Source organism: Eubalaena glacialis, chromosome 6, assembly GCF_028564815.1.
Source record: "Eubalaena glacialis isolate mEubGla1 chromosome 6, mEubGla1.1.hap2.+ XY, whole genome shotgun sequence".
Lineage (NCBI taxonomy): Eukaryota > Metazoa > Chordata > Mammalia > Artiodactyla > Balaenidae > Eubalaena > Eubalaena glacialis.
Window position 1 is genome coordinate 70,275,205 of NC_083721.1, and position 15,015 is coordinate 70,290,219.

The following is a 15,015-nucleotide window of genomic DNA, read 5'->3' on the forward strand; positions in this document are numbered from 1 at the left end:
GAATGCTCCCCAATGTGTCTGCCACCAGTGTCTGTGTTCCCTGGGTGAGCCCCCCTTCCCCAGCCTCTCCAGGAGACTCCCCAAGGCCAGCAGGAGACTGAGGCATGAATGGAACTGGTAGAATTTGTACACAGGCAGCCAGGCTCCAGAGCTGGTGCTCTTAACCACTACATATATTATTGATTTTGAGATCTGTGCCTTACAAACCATAAATATTCAGAACTTTGAGCAGTACATTTGCTTCTCTCCTGTGTCTGGAATGAGAGATAACCAGAAGTACAGATTTAGACTCATTCATGAGCAGTTTCTAATGGTTTAGCTGGATGGTCAGGGACTTGGAAGGAACAGGATTGGAAGATAGTGACAAGGAAAGTTGGGGAAGAAGTATGTGGATGGATCTCTTAGAATGGGCATAGACATTGAAAATATTTGTCTCATGTGAATGCCCACCAAACGGCATCTACTGTAAAGGAGACTCTTAATGATGGTGGACAAAATGATGGACACTATTAACGTCAATCAGACTCTTCCCAGCCATCCCAGTGTTTCCTCAATAGACCCATGAACCAATTGGCCATGTTAACAAGAATGGAGGCTACGCATGGGCTCAACAACATGAACTTCCTCTTAGCAAGGCAGACCTGGTTAACCCTACTGCTGAGCACCTAATCTGCTAATAGCAGAGATCAGAATTAAGTGCCCTATAAAGCATCATTTCCCAGGCGGACAGCACATAACCTGATGGTAGGTCGATTACATTGGATTTCTTCCACCAAGGAGGGAGCAGATATTTGCCCTCACTGGAATAAACACATATTCTAGATATGGATTTGCCTTCCTTGCCCACAGTGCCTCTGCCAGCGTCGCCACCTATGAACTCACAGGGTGCTTGATCCGCCATCATAGCATGCTACACAGTATTGTGTCTGATCAAAGAACTCACTTCACAGCAAAAGAAATACATACATCAATGGGCTCAGGTCCACTGAATCATTTGCTCTTAACCACATATGCCATCACCCAGAAATGCCTGGCTTAGTTGAAAGGTAGAACCGAAGACTCAGTTATGATGCCAATTGGGAGACAGCACCTTGAAAGAATAGGGTTCTGCCTTACAGGATGCAGTTTATACTTTGAATCACAGATGCTGTATTCCTCATCACCGGATTACACAGGTCCAAGAATCAAGGGGAGGAAGTAGGAGTGGCTACTCTCACTATTATACCTATTAACCCACCTAAAGAATTTCTGCTTTCCATCCTGGCAACTTTGAGCTCTACTTGTTTGGAGAGCTTAGTCTCCACAAGGTTACTGGTTGCACCAGGTGACAACAATGGTTCTACTGAATTGGAAGATTAAACTGCCATCTGGCCATTTCGGGCTCCTTATTTATGCTACTGAACCAATAGGCAAAAAAAGGGGGTTTATCTATGGATGGAGTGGTCAATCCTGATTGCCAAGGGGATATTATGTTGCCATACACAATCGAGGCAAAGCAGACTATGTATGGAAGCCAGGGGGTTCTGAGGCACCTCTTAGCATTTCCAGTAGTAAACGTTAATGGAAAACTACAGCAACCAAAAAGAGGCAGAATGACTAAGGACTCAGACCCCTTGGGAATGAAGGTTTGGGTCACTGCTGTGGGTAAGGGAAATATGGAATGGGTAGTAGAAGAAGGAAGCCACAGGTATCAACTATAACCTCATGACCAATTACAGAAACAAAAACCGCAAAAAAAAAAAAAAAAAAAAACAGCAGTAAACATCTCTCTCCTCTTGAACCCTTTCCATTTCCACCCAGTGGCGATAAGCTCATTTTAGTTTCAAAATTCAACCTCAATGTTGAATGTCATCTTTCACAATAGGTTACTTGGAAACATCTTTTTTGTAAAAGTTTCTAAGATTTGCACTAAGGAAATTAATTTTGTAAGTTACCAAGTTTGTTCAGTTTCATTTTTTAAAAAGACTTCCATTTTTTAAAGAGTAGTTTTAGGTTCACAGCAAAACTGAAAGGAAGGTACAGAGCTCTCCCATTTACCCCCTGCCCCCCACTCAAGCACAGCCTCCCCACTATCAAAATCCCCAACCAGCATGGTATGTTTGTTACAACTGATGAACCTGTACTGACACATCACTGTCACTCGAAGTCCGTAGCTGAGGGTTCAGTGTTGCTGGGTTATACCTTCTATGGGCTTGGACAAATGTATATGTCCAAATGGACAAATGGACATGTACCCACCATTTATAGTATCATACAGAGTAGTTTCACTGCCCTAAAAATCCTCTGTGCTGTGTCTATTCACCCTTCAGTTTCATTTTTAATCCAAGGTAAAACAACAATAACAAAGTCCAAAAAAGAGTAGCAAGTCTCAAGAGGAATAGGAACCCAAGCAGCTTTAGTTCATGGATTTAACATCATTCAGCTATAGTTAAGTCCTAATTTCTGTCTTTCAATTCAAAATTCCACATGCTTGAAGAAAAGTCTGACCAGCCCAGTTTGGGCCAGGTGTGTACCCCTGGATCAGCAAGCTATGGCCTGAGAGGCAGAGTCAGGGGTAGAGATGCAGCTGGTATGGGTCTAGTGGTAGAACTGTGAAAATTTCCAGAGAGAATAAAACCCCCTGAGCTGGGCAGCTCCACAAAGCATGTCTACTACACTCATGTTATGGAGAGGTCCAGAACTAATTTGGGTTATGTTTACCAGTATTTGGTTAGTTTTGAAAATTATATGTATTTATGATTTCATCTTTTTTTCTTAAAACTTACCTATATAATAACATGTAGCCTTGAAAGACAGACATCAATATGTTAACAGCAGTTATCATTAGCTTATGACTGAAATGTTTTTTCTTTATGTTTATCTGGGTTTTGCTACAATGAATATATAGCACTTATGATTATAGATGATTATGATTAGAGGCAAACACCTTTCCCCTCTCCTCTGGCTTCATGAGAAGCCTTTTCTTCCAAATATTTCTGGTCTCTCTCCACCCATTAATCACTTTACTTGGGAAAGGAAGGATGACGCATCTGAGCAGTAAATTTGGCAAGAATGGGGCGTGCGTACCTCAGCTCCACCCTAGGGTTTCCACAGAGAACCCTGAGCTCTCTGGTTTCCTCCATGCTGCCCTGGCCTCTGCTGCCTGGGGAAGGCAGAGTCTAATCTGGAGTTCAGTTAGCAAACCTGCTTGACTTGCACACTAACACACAGCCTCCCGCTAGGCCTTTATCACTAATACAGGTGATTTTTAGGGTCCTTATACAATTTGAGTTATTTCCCAATGTTCAGAACATAAGCAAGAAAAAGAGGGTATTTAGTGCACTCTCTCAAAGGTTTCAATCCAAACATGTTTTCAAAATCCTTTTACATCCATTTTTGAAGGAGGAAATAGGTGAAATTTCCTTAATCACCGTTACTTTTTCTGTCACTTAATCCGACCTTTTTTGCTGTATTTGGCTCTATAATTTATTAATTCATTATCTGCTTTATTTTCATATTCTGATTGTGAAATGTTGAAGCCCCACAGCACTTAGAACTGGAAAAAAAATGTTAAGGTCATCTAATCCAGAATATTCATTACAGAGAGGTTGAGACCAAGTGGCAAAACCAAGTCTTAGTACCCAAATTTCTTGTCTCCAGTGTTTTTACATATACTGTGACACTTCGCAAGTACAATTCTATTTTTACTTCTTTAGCCATTTCTGCCAGCTTTTCTATGATAATCATTCAGCCATTAATAAATTCCACCAACATGTGTCTACCATGTTCCTTCTGCATGACAAATTGTAAATGCGGCAAGTTTCTCTTTGGCTTCTGCTCTGAAATCAACTTTATCTTAAGAGGATGGTCCTGTTTTTCGTGTATGCTTGGTCGTGGAAGGCTGGTTTGTCCTTTAGTAAGGTTACATCAGTCTTTTATAGGCAACAGATTGTTGAATTTTGCTTTTTAAACGAGTAACCACCACCCTACCTTTTTATTTTGATAAAATTAATAAGTCTACTTGCAAAGACATTAGAAACAATGCATTTGTGTGTAGTCAATCATCCTATAAGTTTATTGTTACTGCTACTGTCTTTTTCTTTTTTTAATTTAACAGATGTAAAATTCTGTACTTCACTTTAAATCAAAAGATAACCTATCTAAGCTGCCTATTTTCTTCTTTTTTCAAAGAACTTTTTTTTAAAAATAAATTTATTTATTTATTTTATTTTTGGCTGCGTTGGGTCTTTGCTGTGTGTGGGCTTTCTTTAGTTGCAGTGAGCGGGGGCTACTCTTCATTGCGGTGCGTGGGCTTCTCATTGCCGTGGCTTCTCTTGTTGCGGAGCACCTGCTACAGGCGCGTGGGCTTCAGTAGTTGTGGCATGCAGGCTCAGCGGCTGTGGCTCGTGGGCTCCAGAATGCAGGCTCAGCAGCTGTGGCCCATGGGCTCAGTTGCTCCGCAGCATGTGGGATCTTCCCAGACCAGGGCTTGAACCCGTGTCCCCTGCCTTAACAGGTGGATTCTTAACCACTGTGCCACCAGGGAAGCCCTCAAAGAACTTTTAAATCTTATTTTCCTAATTCATTTTTGTTTTCTATTATACTTTATTACATATTTATTATATATTACATCTTTCCTTTTTAATTTAAAGATTCACCAAGTGATATGTAAATGCACACTAAAGTATATAGAATAATAAGCAGAAATTCCCTTGTATTCCCCCCAAATACCACATCCCTCCTCAGAGGTAAGCAGTAGTAACAGTTTGATATGCACCCTTCCATACCTTTTCCAATATCTGCAACTTGCTTTTTTTTCTTTTGATTTTCCTAACCTGAAAACATCACCATATTTTAATAATTATTCTCATTATTTTTGTCTTATGAATTAAAAGGTTTATAAACTCTGTTGTGACCTAAAATTTACATCACAAGGTTTGTCTTCCTTTGCTTTCCCTCCTTCCCACTTCGTTCTACCCTGGGAGAATCTGAAATATTTTATGAAATTACATGTGGACACCTTGCAATCTGTATGACGGTCTAAAGCTATGCTGTCAATGCAGTAGTCACTAGCCACATGTGCCTATTTAAATTTCAGTTAAAAGTAAATAAAACTAAAAACTCAAGATTTTCAGTCTCACCTGCCCCATGGGCTCAACAGCGGCTAGTATATCAGACAGCAGAGATTTGGAATATTATCGTTGCAGAAAGTTCTTCTGCACAGTGCTAGTCTAAAGAATTGGTTAATTTTATTGGACTTCCCTGGCGGCACAGTGGTTAACAATCTGCCTGCCAAGGTCGGGGACACGGGTTCGAGCCCTGGTCCAGGAAGATCCCACATGCTGCAGAGCAACTAGGCCCGTGCGCCACAACTACTGAAGCCCCCACACCTAGAGTCCATGCTCCACAAGAGGAGCCACAGCAATGAGAAGCCCGTGCATCGCAACAAAGAGTAGCCCCCGCTCACCGCAACTAGAGAAAGCCTGCATGCAGCAATGAAGACCCAACGCAGCCAAAAATAAATAAATAAAAAAATTTATTTTTTAAAAAAGCATTGGTTAATTTTATTTATTTATATATCAGTTAAAAACCCTTTGATAAGGTTCTTTCAAAGTTCTATTATTTTGGTAGGTGTTTTCAAAATGTCTCCATCTGTAGGAAATTGCATGGTCTGTTATTCAGGAACCTAATGCTGTCTCCTAGCTTCATATGAATCTTTTTATTTTTTAAAGTCTACCGTCCCAAGTTGTTTTACTATTACATTTTTAAGATCTCTTCTCTGCTGGAAATCACTTATCTTTCTTTTAAGTTTAAAAATGTAACAAATAGGTGCCCAGGAAGGGAAGGGATTTTTTTTCTTGAAAAACAGTGCCTATGTACAACTCCATATACTCTCAATAACCACACTGAGAGGGGTTTTCCGTTCTGAATAGTTTTCTAGAATTTTTCCTGATTGTTTTTGAGTTATACTTTCCAACGTTTTCTACTTCTGGTAGCCATACTTTTTGAAAGGTTGTATACCCTCAATCTGTTTTCTAGATACCTTGGTTCTACTATACTATTCATCTGTTAAGTTTCACTACTTTCCTGTATATTTTGTTTTCCTGTTGTATTGATAATCATTCATGCATTAGCTAGTCCACCAACACATAATGTCTCCGATGTGCCTGGCACTACGTATTTTGTAATGTTCTTTTTGACATTCAAATGGTACACTCTGAACAGTCCCAATGGTTTCTGCTCTGTAATTTGTTTTATCTGAGACTATAACTAGGAACTCCTGCCTTTCTTGAATCTTCAGTCTCACCTATTTCTCTGCACTGTGGCCTGCTTCCTGCCCTGAACTGCCACCATTGACATTTTTAGTTCTCTTTAAAAAAAAAATTTCAGCACACTCTTTTCTATAGCCATTACCTATCTTCTCTGAACACTGTATCAATTTGCTTCTATTTGCTTGAGTTGTTAAGCAGTGAGGCCTGTGTGGGTGGACTCCTGTTTCCCACAGTCTCCCTCTTCCCTTCTAATGTTGTGACACTTATTAATTATACCCAAGTTCTATTTCCCTCTGGTTTTCACACTGTTTCTGAAGCTGGTTTGTCTGGGTTTGCTGTCATTCCTGTTTGTGTCAGATAGCTTCACTATGACTTGCTCTGCTAGCTTTTCAGAAGTCTCTTTTAGAGGTCTGGTTTCTCAAAACAAGTCCTCAGAATAAAGTTAGTCTAAAATGTGCATATAGCTTGTGTTTTAGAAGTTCCTTTTTAAAATTACTGAGAAATTAGCATGTTTCCACAAGGAAGAAAAATATTACAGATGATGGTCATGTCCCCAGATGAGTTCGGAAAAGCAAAGTTAATATATAATGTGCTTAAAGTATTAGTAATATCATAGAACCCAACCACCTAGTATCTCTGTGGGAAAAAATCATCCAGTAGTTGAGGCAAAAAGACATAAACTGGCAGGGAGACAAGATGGGAGCCCTCTTCCTAAGGACACTACAAATTCTTAAGATTTTGCTATATTTTAGAGAAATAGCCAAAATCAGTTTCCTATTATTTCATTAAAGGATCTGAGGAGAGTTGTGACGTGAGGCATGAAGAATTAGACCAGAATACAGAGATGGGGCTTAGAAAACAACAAAAGCTATCTTCTCTCCTTCACTGCTTCTCCAGAACCAGTTCTGCCATTTCAGACCCAGTCCTAAATCAACTCTAGGAAAAGACAACAAATGATACTTTTTTTCTTTATTTTATTTTTTCGGTAGATAAGAGGGTTCCAAGCATTAGAAGGAGACGGAAGAGAATAAGAAGGAAAGGAGGTGCCTGTGGTCCATTAGATATTCCAAGATGGACGGTGGCAGGTAAATGATATTGAATATATGCACTGATGTACATGTGTTGAAGATGGTCTGTATTAGTCTCAACAATGAATGTCTCTGCAGAGCAGGTCCTTAACCTATTTGAATCCTCACTGTCAATCACAGAGGCACATCCAATTATGAGTATTTGAAAATGTCTTTGCTGTAATTACATTCTTATGTTAACTAAATATATTTAGAAATCCAAATTCTCTTAGAAATAATTTTAAAGCGCCATAATGTAGGATCTTTAATTTCTAAACTTTAACTCAGTTCTTAACAAAGCTGGAAAGACAGTCTGTCCTTATCCATGAACATCATGGACCCGAAAAAAAGAATACAGTAAAAAGAAAATTTATCCGGCTCATTATAGATGAACGGTATTTAAAAAAAATTGAGATGTAATTCACATATCACAAAATTCACTAATTTAAAGTGTACATTCAGTGATTTTTAGTTATGTTCCCAAGGTTGTGCAACCATACCACCATCTAATTCAAGAATATTTTCATCACCTTAAAAAGAAATCCTGTACCCATTAGCAGTCCCTCCCCATTCTCTCCTCCCCACAGCCCCTGGCAACCATTAATCTACTTTCTGTCTCTATGAATTTGCCTATTCTGGACATTTCGTATAAAGGGAATCAAACAACACATGGCTTTTTGTTTCTGGCTTCTTTCACAAAGCATGTTTTCAAGATTCATCCATGTTATAACAAGTACCAGTAATTCACTCATTTTATGGTATGGAGATATATTTATCTATGAATGGCATTTTAAAAATATACTTTTGCTACCTATGTTAATTAGCTCTCTGATTCAACTCAAGAAACATTGTAGTTATTCACACACTGATCCCTTGGCCCACAAAGTTATCAGTATTTTACTTTCTATCAATTTATAAATCATCTCATACCTTATCATCTTCACTGTATTGCGTCTCATTACTTTGGTAAATACTTCTTGGACTTAATGCCTAGCACCACTTTTCTATAAATTGTCCCTTCCCTCCAGCTTCTATATGGTTAATGTGACCCTGCTCTTGTCTACAGGTGATTGGTCCAGGAATAAGCACCTGATTCAAGCTGGACATATTAGGCCCTTCGCTAGGAATATGGAAATGGAAATAATATTGTTTTCAATTAGCTGCTCTTGATTGCAGAAACTACAATCTCAGGAGTTTTCTGTTACCATTGTCTGCCACACAGACTAAGAAACCAAAAAAAACCCCAGTCTGCAAGAAGAGAAGAATCAGAGAAAAAGAGAGAGAGACTAGTAGAGATAAGAAACAGAGCAAGACCTCCTGGGTTCCCTGTGGTGCTCCAGTCCCAGATTCCAGGCCATTCCTAAGGCCCAGCTGCATCCCCACCCTTGGATTCCACGGGACATACTATACACTTATAATAAATTCCCCTTACAGTTTAAGTCAGTTAAGGCAGTTTCTATAATCTCCAGCCAAGAGTCCTAACATAATCATCTACCCAGTAAGATTTTAATGTCTTTACTAGCAAGGGCTCAACCTCCATGGCACCCATTACAGTGACTCAAACACATACTTATTTAACTATCACCTGTGGAATATTTTGAAAAACTATCTATAAAAATTACTCAAGACATTCTTGGATACGTATGTGGAAAAAAATTAGGATTTCTGTCTACTTTATTAAAAAGCTATATTATTGGGACTTCCCTGGTGGTCCAGTGGCTAAGCCTCCGTGCTCCCAACGTAGGGGGCCTGGGATCAATCCCTGGTCAGGGAACTAGATCCCGCATGCTGCAACTAAAGGTCCCGCATGCCGCAACTAAAGGTCCTGCATGCCACAACTAAAGGTCCTGCATTCTGCAACAACAACAGAAAGATTCCGCATGCCACAATGAAGATCCCACACATGGCAATGGAGATCCCGCCTGCCGCAACTAAGACCTGGCGCAGCCAAAGAAATAAATAAATATTTTTTAAAAAGCTATATTATTGTATCACAAACTCAATATATCTTTGCACCCATTTTGCAAAAAAATCATTTAATTTCCTCAGAAAGTATTTCTGTATTACACTACTACACGCCCATTTACACTTGCTTAATAAATGTTTTATATTTTTAAAAAGCAAAGTGTTATATTTTCCTAAGAAGATTTGAAGTTTCTTGAGAACAAGTAATCTCTATTTCCTCTTAAAGCAAATTCCCACAGAACCTACTAAAGAATAATCATACAGATTATTACTCAGAATATTCATACAGAGATATAAGTGAGTAGCTGACCTCCCTGGACTCATTTTTTCCTCCTATAAACAGAGTTTATTGTCAAGCACTAATAATTCTCATAAGGACAACTTATCTGTAATTAAACAACACTAAGCACATTATTGTACTATGTAGGTTGGGTAGGCAATAAAACATTCCTTAATGGACGGCTCAGGAGATGCAGCTCTAGCAAGCCTGCTCTCTTGTCCCAGGTTGAGGGGTCTACTGCCATCACTGCCATCTACAACGCTAATTCCCTGCACATCCCGGGGAGTCTTCATTCATTTTGCAGAGTTCTTTTCCCAAAATCAAATCCAGGATTTGTCACCTAATTGGTTCTTAGTGGGGATAACAGAGATAAAACCAGAACTCCAAAATATTGTCTTAAATCCCTATTAAAAATTTTATAGGGATAAATGGGCTAATCCCTCCAAGTCTAAGACTTGGTTCCTGAGTAGATTTTGCATCACACTATTTAATGTCACAACCTTCCCTAAGATATCCTTAAATTTTAAAAATTATACCTCTAATATTACCAAGTCTTACAGAGACCGAATCCCCTTTAAATTAGTAAATTATTGAAGTATTCCAGTTGGATACAACTTCTTACTATATCAAGCACTCAGGCAGTTTCTGATGGTCTTGACTCCAAACTTGGTTCTCTGTAGCTTGAGAACTGTGCTGGCCAAAGCTCTGACAGACAAGTGATACTTATTTACTACTGCCCCTTTCCCCCCAAAATTTAAGCCTCTAAGTTTACAATATGGCCCACACAAGGATCTGCTAGTTTCCTCAAACTCAAACTGTTAGGGCAGAAAGGAACTTTACAAATCTACTTCAAACTAATTAGTTTACAAATGAGAAAATGAGGTAGACAAGAGATAAATGACTCACCCAAATTCACAAAGTAAGTTGGTAAAACCAGCAGGCTTAGAATAAGGGCACTCAGACTCCAGTTGTAAGTTCATTTCATCATACCAACTAACTTAAACATATAAGTATGGACAGTATTGAAATCTCTGCTTTCTGGGGAAAAAAAAACCAAAACCTACAACTTTCTGCTTTCAAAAATGAAGGTGAGGGCTTCCCTGGTGGCGCAGTGGTTAAGAATCCACCTGCCAGTGCAGGGGACACGGGTTCGAGCCCTGGTCCCAGGAGATCCCACATGCCACGGAGCAACTAAGCTCTTGTGCCACAACTACAGAGCCTACGCTCTAGAGTCTGTGAGCCACAACTACTGAGCCCGCGTGCTGCAACTACCGAAGCCCGTGCACCCTAGAGCCCATGCTCCGCAACAAGAGAAGCCACCGTAATGAGAAGGCCACGCACCACAACGAAGAGTAGCCCCCGGCCTGCGCGCAGCAACGAAGACCCAACACAGCCAAAAATAAGTAAATAAAATAAACTAATTAAAAACAAAAAAAATGAGGGTGAGAGGTTGAGGTAACATCTCATTTCATGGAGATAAATGGTCTTTTCTTAAACAGCCTTCCAAATGCCATGATGGGCTTGGCCTAGAGGCTAAGTAAAATGCAACTGAATACCAGATCTTCTCTGCAACCTGAAAAATCTTCACCATAATTAACTATGGCAGCTATGGTGTGTGCCCAAAGCTACCTCATTCCCCCTTTTCCATTAACAAAGTCTACAGTCCCTTGGCCAGAAGAATGGGCATGTGTCCTAGATCTGACTAATCAAGTATTTCACATCACTGGCAAGAGTGATTGGTCTAGGTAAGACCAACCAGAATCCTTCCCTAATGCTGAGAAAAATAAGCTCTCTCCCACCAGGTGCAGAAGGCAATCTGCAGTAGGAGACCTTAAGACTAATATTCAAAGAGAAATAGAGAGAAGCAGAGATGAGAGATGGAAAGAGAGTCCGGCAACATCAAATCCTTGGTTCTCATTCCCAAGATGGTTCCTTTGATTTTGTAAGTTAACCCTATTATCTTTATCAACTACAGAAGCCAATAAATTTCCTTTTGCTTAAAATAATTTGAATTGCAAGTCAAAAATCCTATCATATACTTACCCCAGAAGACAGGACTGGATATATATATTACCCTTAATACAGGGAAAGTAATAAACTATTGTTTAAAAAGTTTTTTGGAGGCTTTTAAACAGGCTCTATCTACTATTTCTTATATCTATCACTCCTGACATCCTACCCTCACCAACTTCACTGTTCCCATTATATGCCCGGTCCCTGTAAGTATCTGAGTTTGCTAACACTTCCCTAGGATGTCCCTAGAACTTTTAAAAATCCTAATATAAGCTTGTTTCATTTGATTGCCAATAAAAGTTGAATGTAAAATATATTCCAGGTAATACAAGTTAAATGAGATCTTATTTATGTAGAATGTCAAAAAGATAAACCAGGTATCAACATTATACATAGCGTTCTATGAGGCAAGTTTTCAACATTTAAAGCAAATCCAACAGAAACATGGCTACTTCAATATAATTTAGTAGCTTGTTTTTAATTTTAAAACAATAGAAATCAACAACAAATCTCAGGACCCACCTCCAATAAGGCTCCAGTTTGGAAGAATTTCAAAGGCTTTTCAATGGAATAATAAAGGCTATGATAGCTACCCTTAGCCAGGTATGCTCTGACCAGACCAACAGCTATAACGAGCCACCTAAGAAAAAGAGCAATCAGAAGAAAAGAAAAAAGTAAGTAGGATTATAATAGAAAGATGTGGCAATCATAGATATTACTAAAGGTGACCTCAAGATCTGTGTCCTAGGTTTATCGATTATCACTCTCAAATGCCAAGCTGTATGCAATGCACAGAAATGTTGCACCTCCAGCAGCACCCTACGAAGAGTGCTTTTTGCAAAAGCACAGTGGCACCTCACCCATCTGGAGCTCGGCTTTTTGGCAACCTTGCCTGTTGAGAACAGGCCAAAAGGAGGGAAATAAGCTAAATTGGTCCTTGAGCAGCTAAATTAGGTGCCAGGAAGTCCAAAACAAGACAAAAAAACTATTAAAGGAAAATTTTAAATGCCCTGTGCAGTTAAAGGGTCTGTAATAACAGGGTGGAGAGATGTTTTAAACTATTTATAGAAGTATCTCATTGAACATACCCCTACCTTAAAATCTATTCTTTTAAAAGACTGCAAATGACATATGAATAAATGGTTTGTTTTTTAAAAAGAATAAAAGGTTTTTAAGCTGAGATTCCCAAAATCAATTTAGTAAAGAAAGCCAGATCAATACAAAACACAAAACAGGGAAGCACTTAGGCATATGGCTCTGAACACTACATTTCTGTTCTACTGTCCTCCAAAATAAATTTCTCAGGCCTTGTAGTTTTTTATTTGTTAAGTTCCATAATGAAATGAGGTATATCATTATTAAGGTGCGTCTCCTTGAAGGTGCTAACAGATTTATTTATGTGTAAAATCTTAACTAGGCAATGGGGTATGTGGTCTATGTTATTTCTAGAAACTATCATACAAATACATCGAACAAGAGTTTGTAAAAAAAAAAAAAAAAAAGAAATGAATTCCTTAATGGTGTAACTGGTTCAGCATTAGTAGCCTAGAAAAAAAGCTTACTTTACTCTCATATCTCCAACTTTTCTTCTGGTTTAAGATACCACTCCTTACCCTCCACCCCATTCTTTATGTTCATGGTTCAGGAATAAAGGCTTCTTTTCGTCTTCCCCAATGTATCTTAAAATCCCTCTTCAGTACAATGCTCTCATCAAAGCCCTTGCTAAGATGACAAGAATTTTTATACATAAATATAAATACACACACATATGCACTCCTGAATATTCTTTTAAAATCATTCTGTGACCATTTATGTGATAAAGAAAACGTGCATCTGTAATAGGGCTTCTAAACCCAGAACTACTACTAACAAGTTCTGTGACCTCAAGTCAAGCAAGTCACAACTTCTCTGAGCCTAGGTTTCAATACTGGCTATTTCTAATACTAGCCATAAAGCCTATGATCCTCTCAAGATGTGTTTTGCGTGTGTGTGTGTGTGTGTGTGTGTGTGTGTGTGTGTGTGAAAAAAGGTGCTGAAATGCTAAGCATTAGCATTCGTATTTTTAAAATACCCATGTACACATATTTGTATCAGTATCTGAAACATAAACAAAATTATCTGCCTTCCAGGGAGGAAATCTGGGTGGAAGGGAAGGTACGAGGGAAGATTTTCACTGTATGCCCTTGCATACATTTTCAATTTTGCACCTGGCCAATGTATTATCTATTTTAAAAATAAATAAAACTGGATGTTCATTATACAGTTCTTTCAACTTTTCTATGTTTGAAAATTTTCATAATAAAATGCTAAGAATTTTTTTTTTACAAATTTATAAAATTTAAAAATATATAACAGTCTGATCCTGTGATCCTCGTCATCAAAAATCATGGGGTCAGAGAATTAGAGGAACCTTGGAGATCACCTAGCTCAACTCTTTAGTTTTTACAGATGAAAAAACGGAGGTCTAGAGAAATAAAATGATTTATTCAAAGTCACACAGTTAGTGTCATAACTAGAACTAAAAACTCGCTGCGACAAGGGATGGACTGAAATAAAGGAGAAACAAGAGGGGGTAAAATCTGTTTCCAGGGTCTATTCCGCTTCTCCCCAGTAACTCTGCCTTCCATCTCTAGTGTCTTCCCCACCTCAATCCATCCTACAAAGTCTAAACTCACCTAAAGCACAGGACTGCTCACGTCACTGGGCAAAAACTTTGAACGCTGTTCCACTACCTTTCCCATTAAAGCTCATCCTGGATTTTGAAAACAGCCGCCGAAATAAATGGTCAACTCTGCAGACACAGCTCCCTCCACTCCCTTTGGGGGGAACAGCTCGGCATTCGTGACTTGCCGCCTGGGCTCTCAGCGCTGCAGGATCGCCCGGCACAACGCCCCCAGACATGGACGTGTGGCCAGCCCATACGTCCTCCCAAGGCCCTCCGGACCAGCGCCTGGGCAGCCTTCCCCGAGCCCCCTTGGAGCCCTGGAACTCCAGCTTGGGGCACACCCGGTGCCTGGGAACTTGCTCGGCCCCCGGCAAGCACCCAGGCGGATTCAGCCTCGACTGCCCTCGGAGCCCAGGTGCCGTGGCCCGGACTCCCGCCACCGGGGCTGCGCTGCGCGCGGCGGGCCGAGCCGGGCCGCTCCTCCTGCCGCAGAGCCCCCTCCCCGGCCAGGCTCTCTCCCCGCCTTCCCGAGCCCCAGCCTCACCCCGCGGTCATCACCACATTGTAGATGACCAGGTAGGCCGTGGCCAGAGGCCCCGGGCCCTTTTTCTTTCGCGAGCCGCTGGCTTCGCCGGCCCCGGCCCGGGCCCCGCCGCCCCCATTCCCTTTCGTCGCTGCAGTCGCCGCGGCTGCCGCCATGTCAAACGCCGAGAGCACGCTCTCCTCGCGCGAGCACCTCCGCCCAGACTGGCCACTGCGAGCGGGGGTGGAGAG

General features: G+C 40.3%; 1 protein-coding gene across 1 annotated transcript in view; it reads right to left on the minus strand.

Annotated features, from left to right (window-relative positions):
• The window catches only part of HACD2 (3-hydroxyacyl-CoA dehydratase 2), an 86,632-nt gene extending 71,638 nt beyond the window's left edge, over positions 1–14,994 (minus strand). Inside the window, exons 1-2 of the mRNA XM_061193178.1 lie at positions 14,786–14,994; positions 12,099–12,216 (exon numbers count right to left, since the gene is read on the minus strand). Of these exons, the coding sequence (XP_061049161.1) occupies positions 12,099–12,216; positions 14,786–14,940 (273 nt within the window). The 5' untranslated portion in view covers positions 14,941–14,994. The remainder of the gene's footprint in view (positions 1–12,098; positions 12,217–14,785) is intronic.
• Positions 14,995–15,015: the final 21 nt, after the last annotated feature.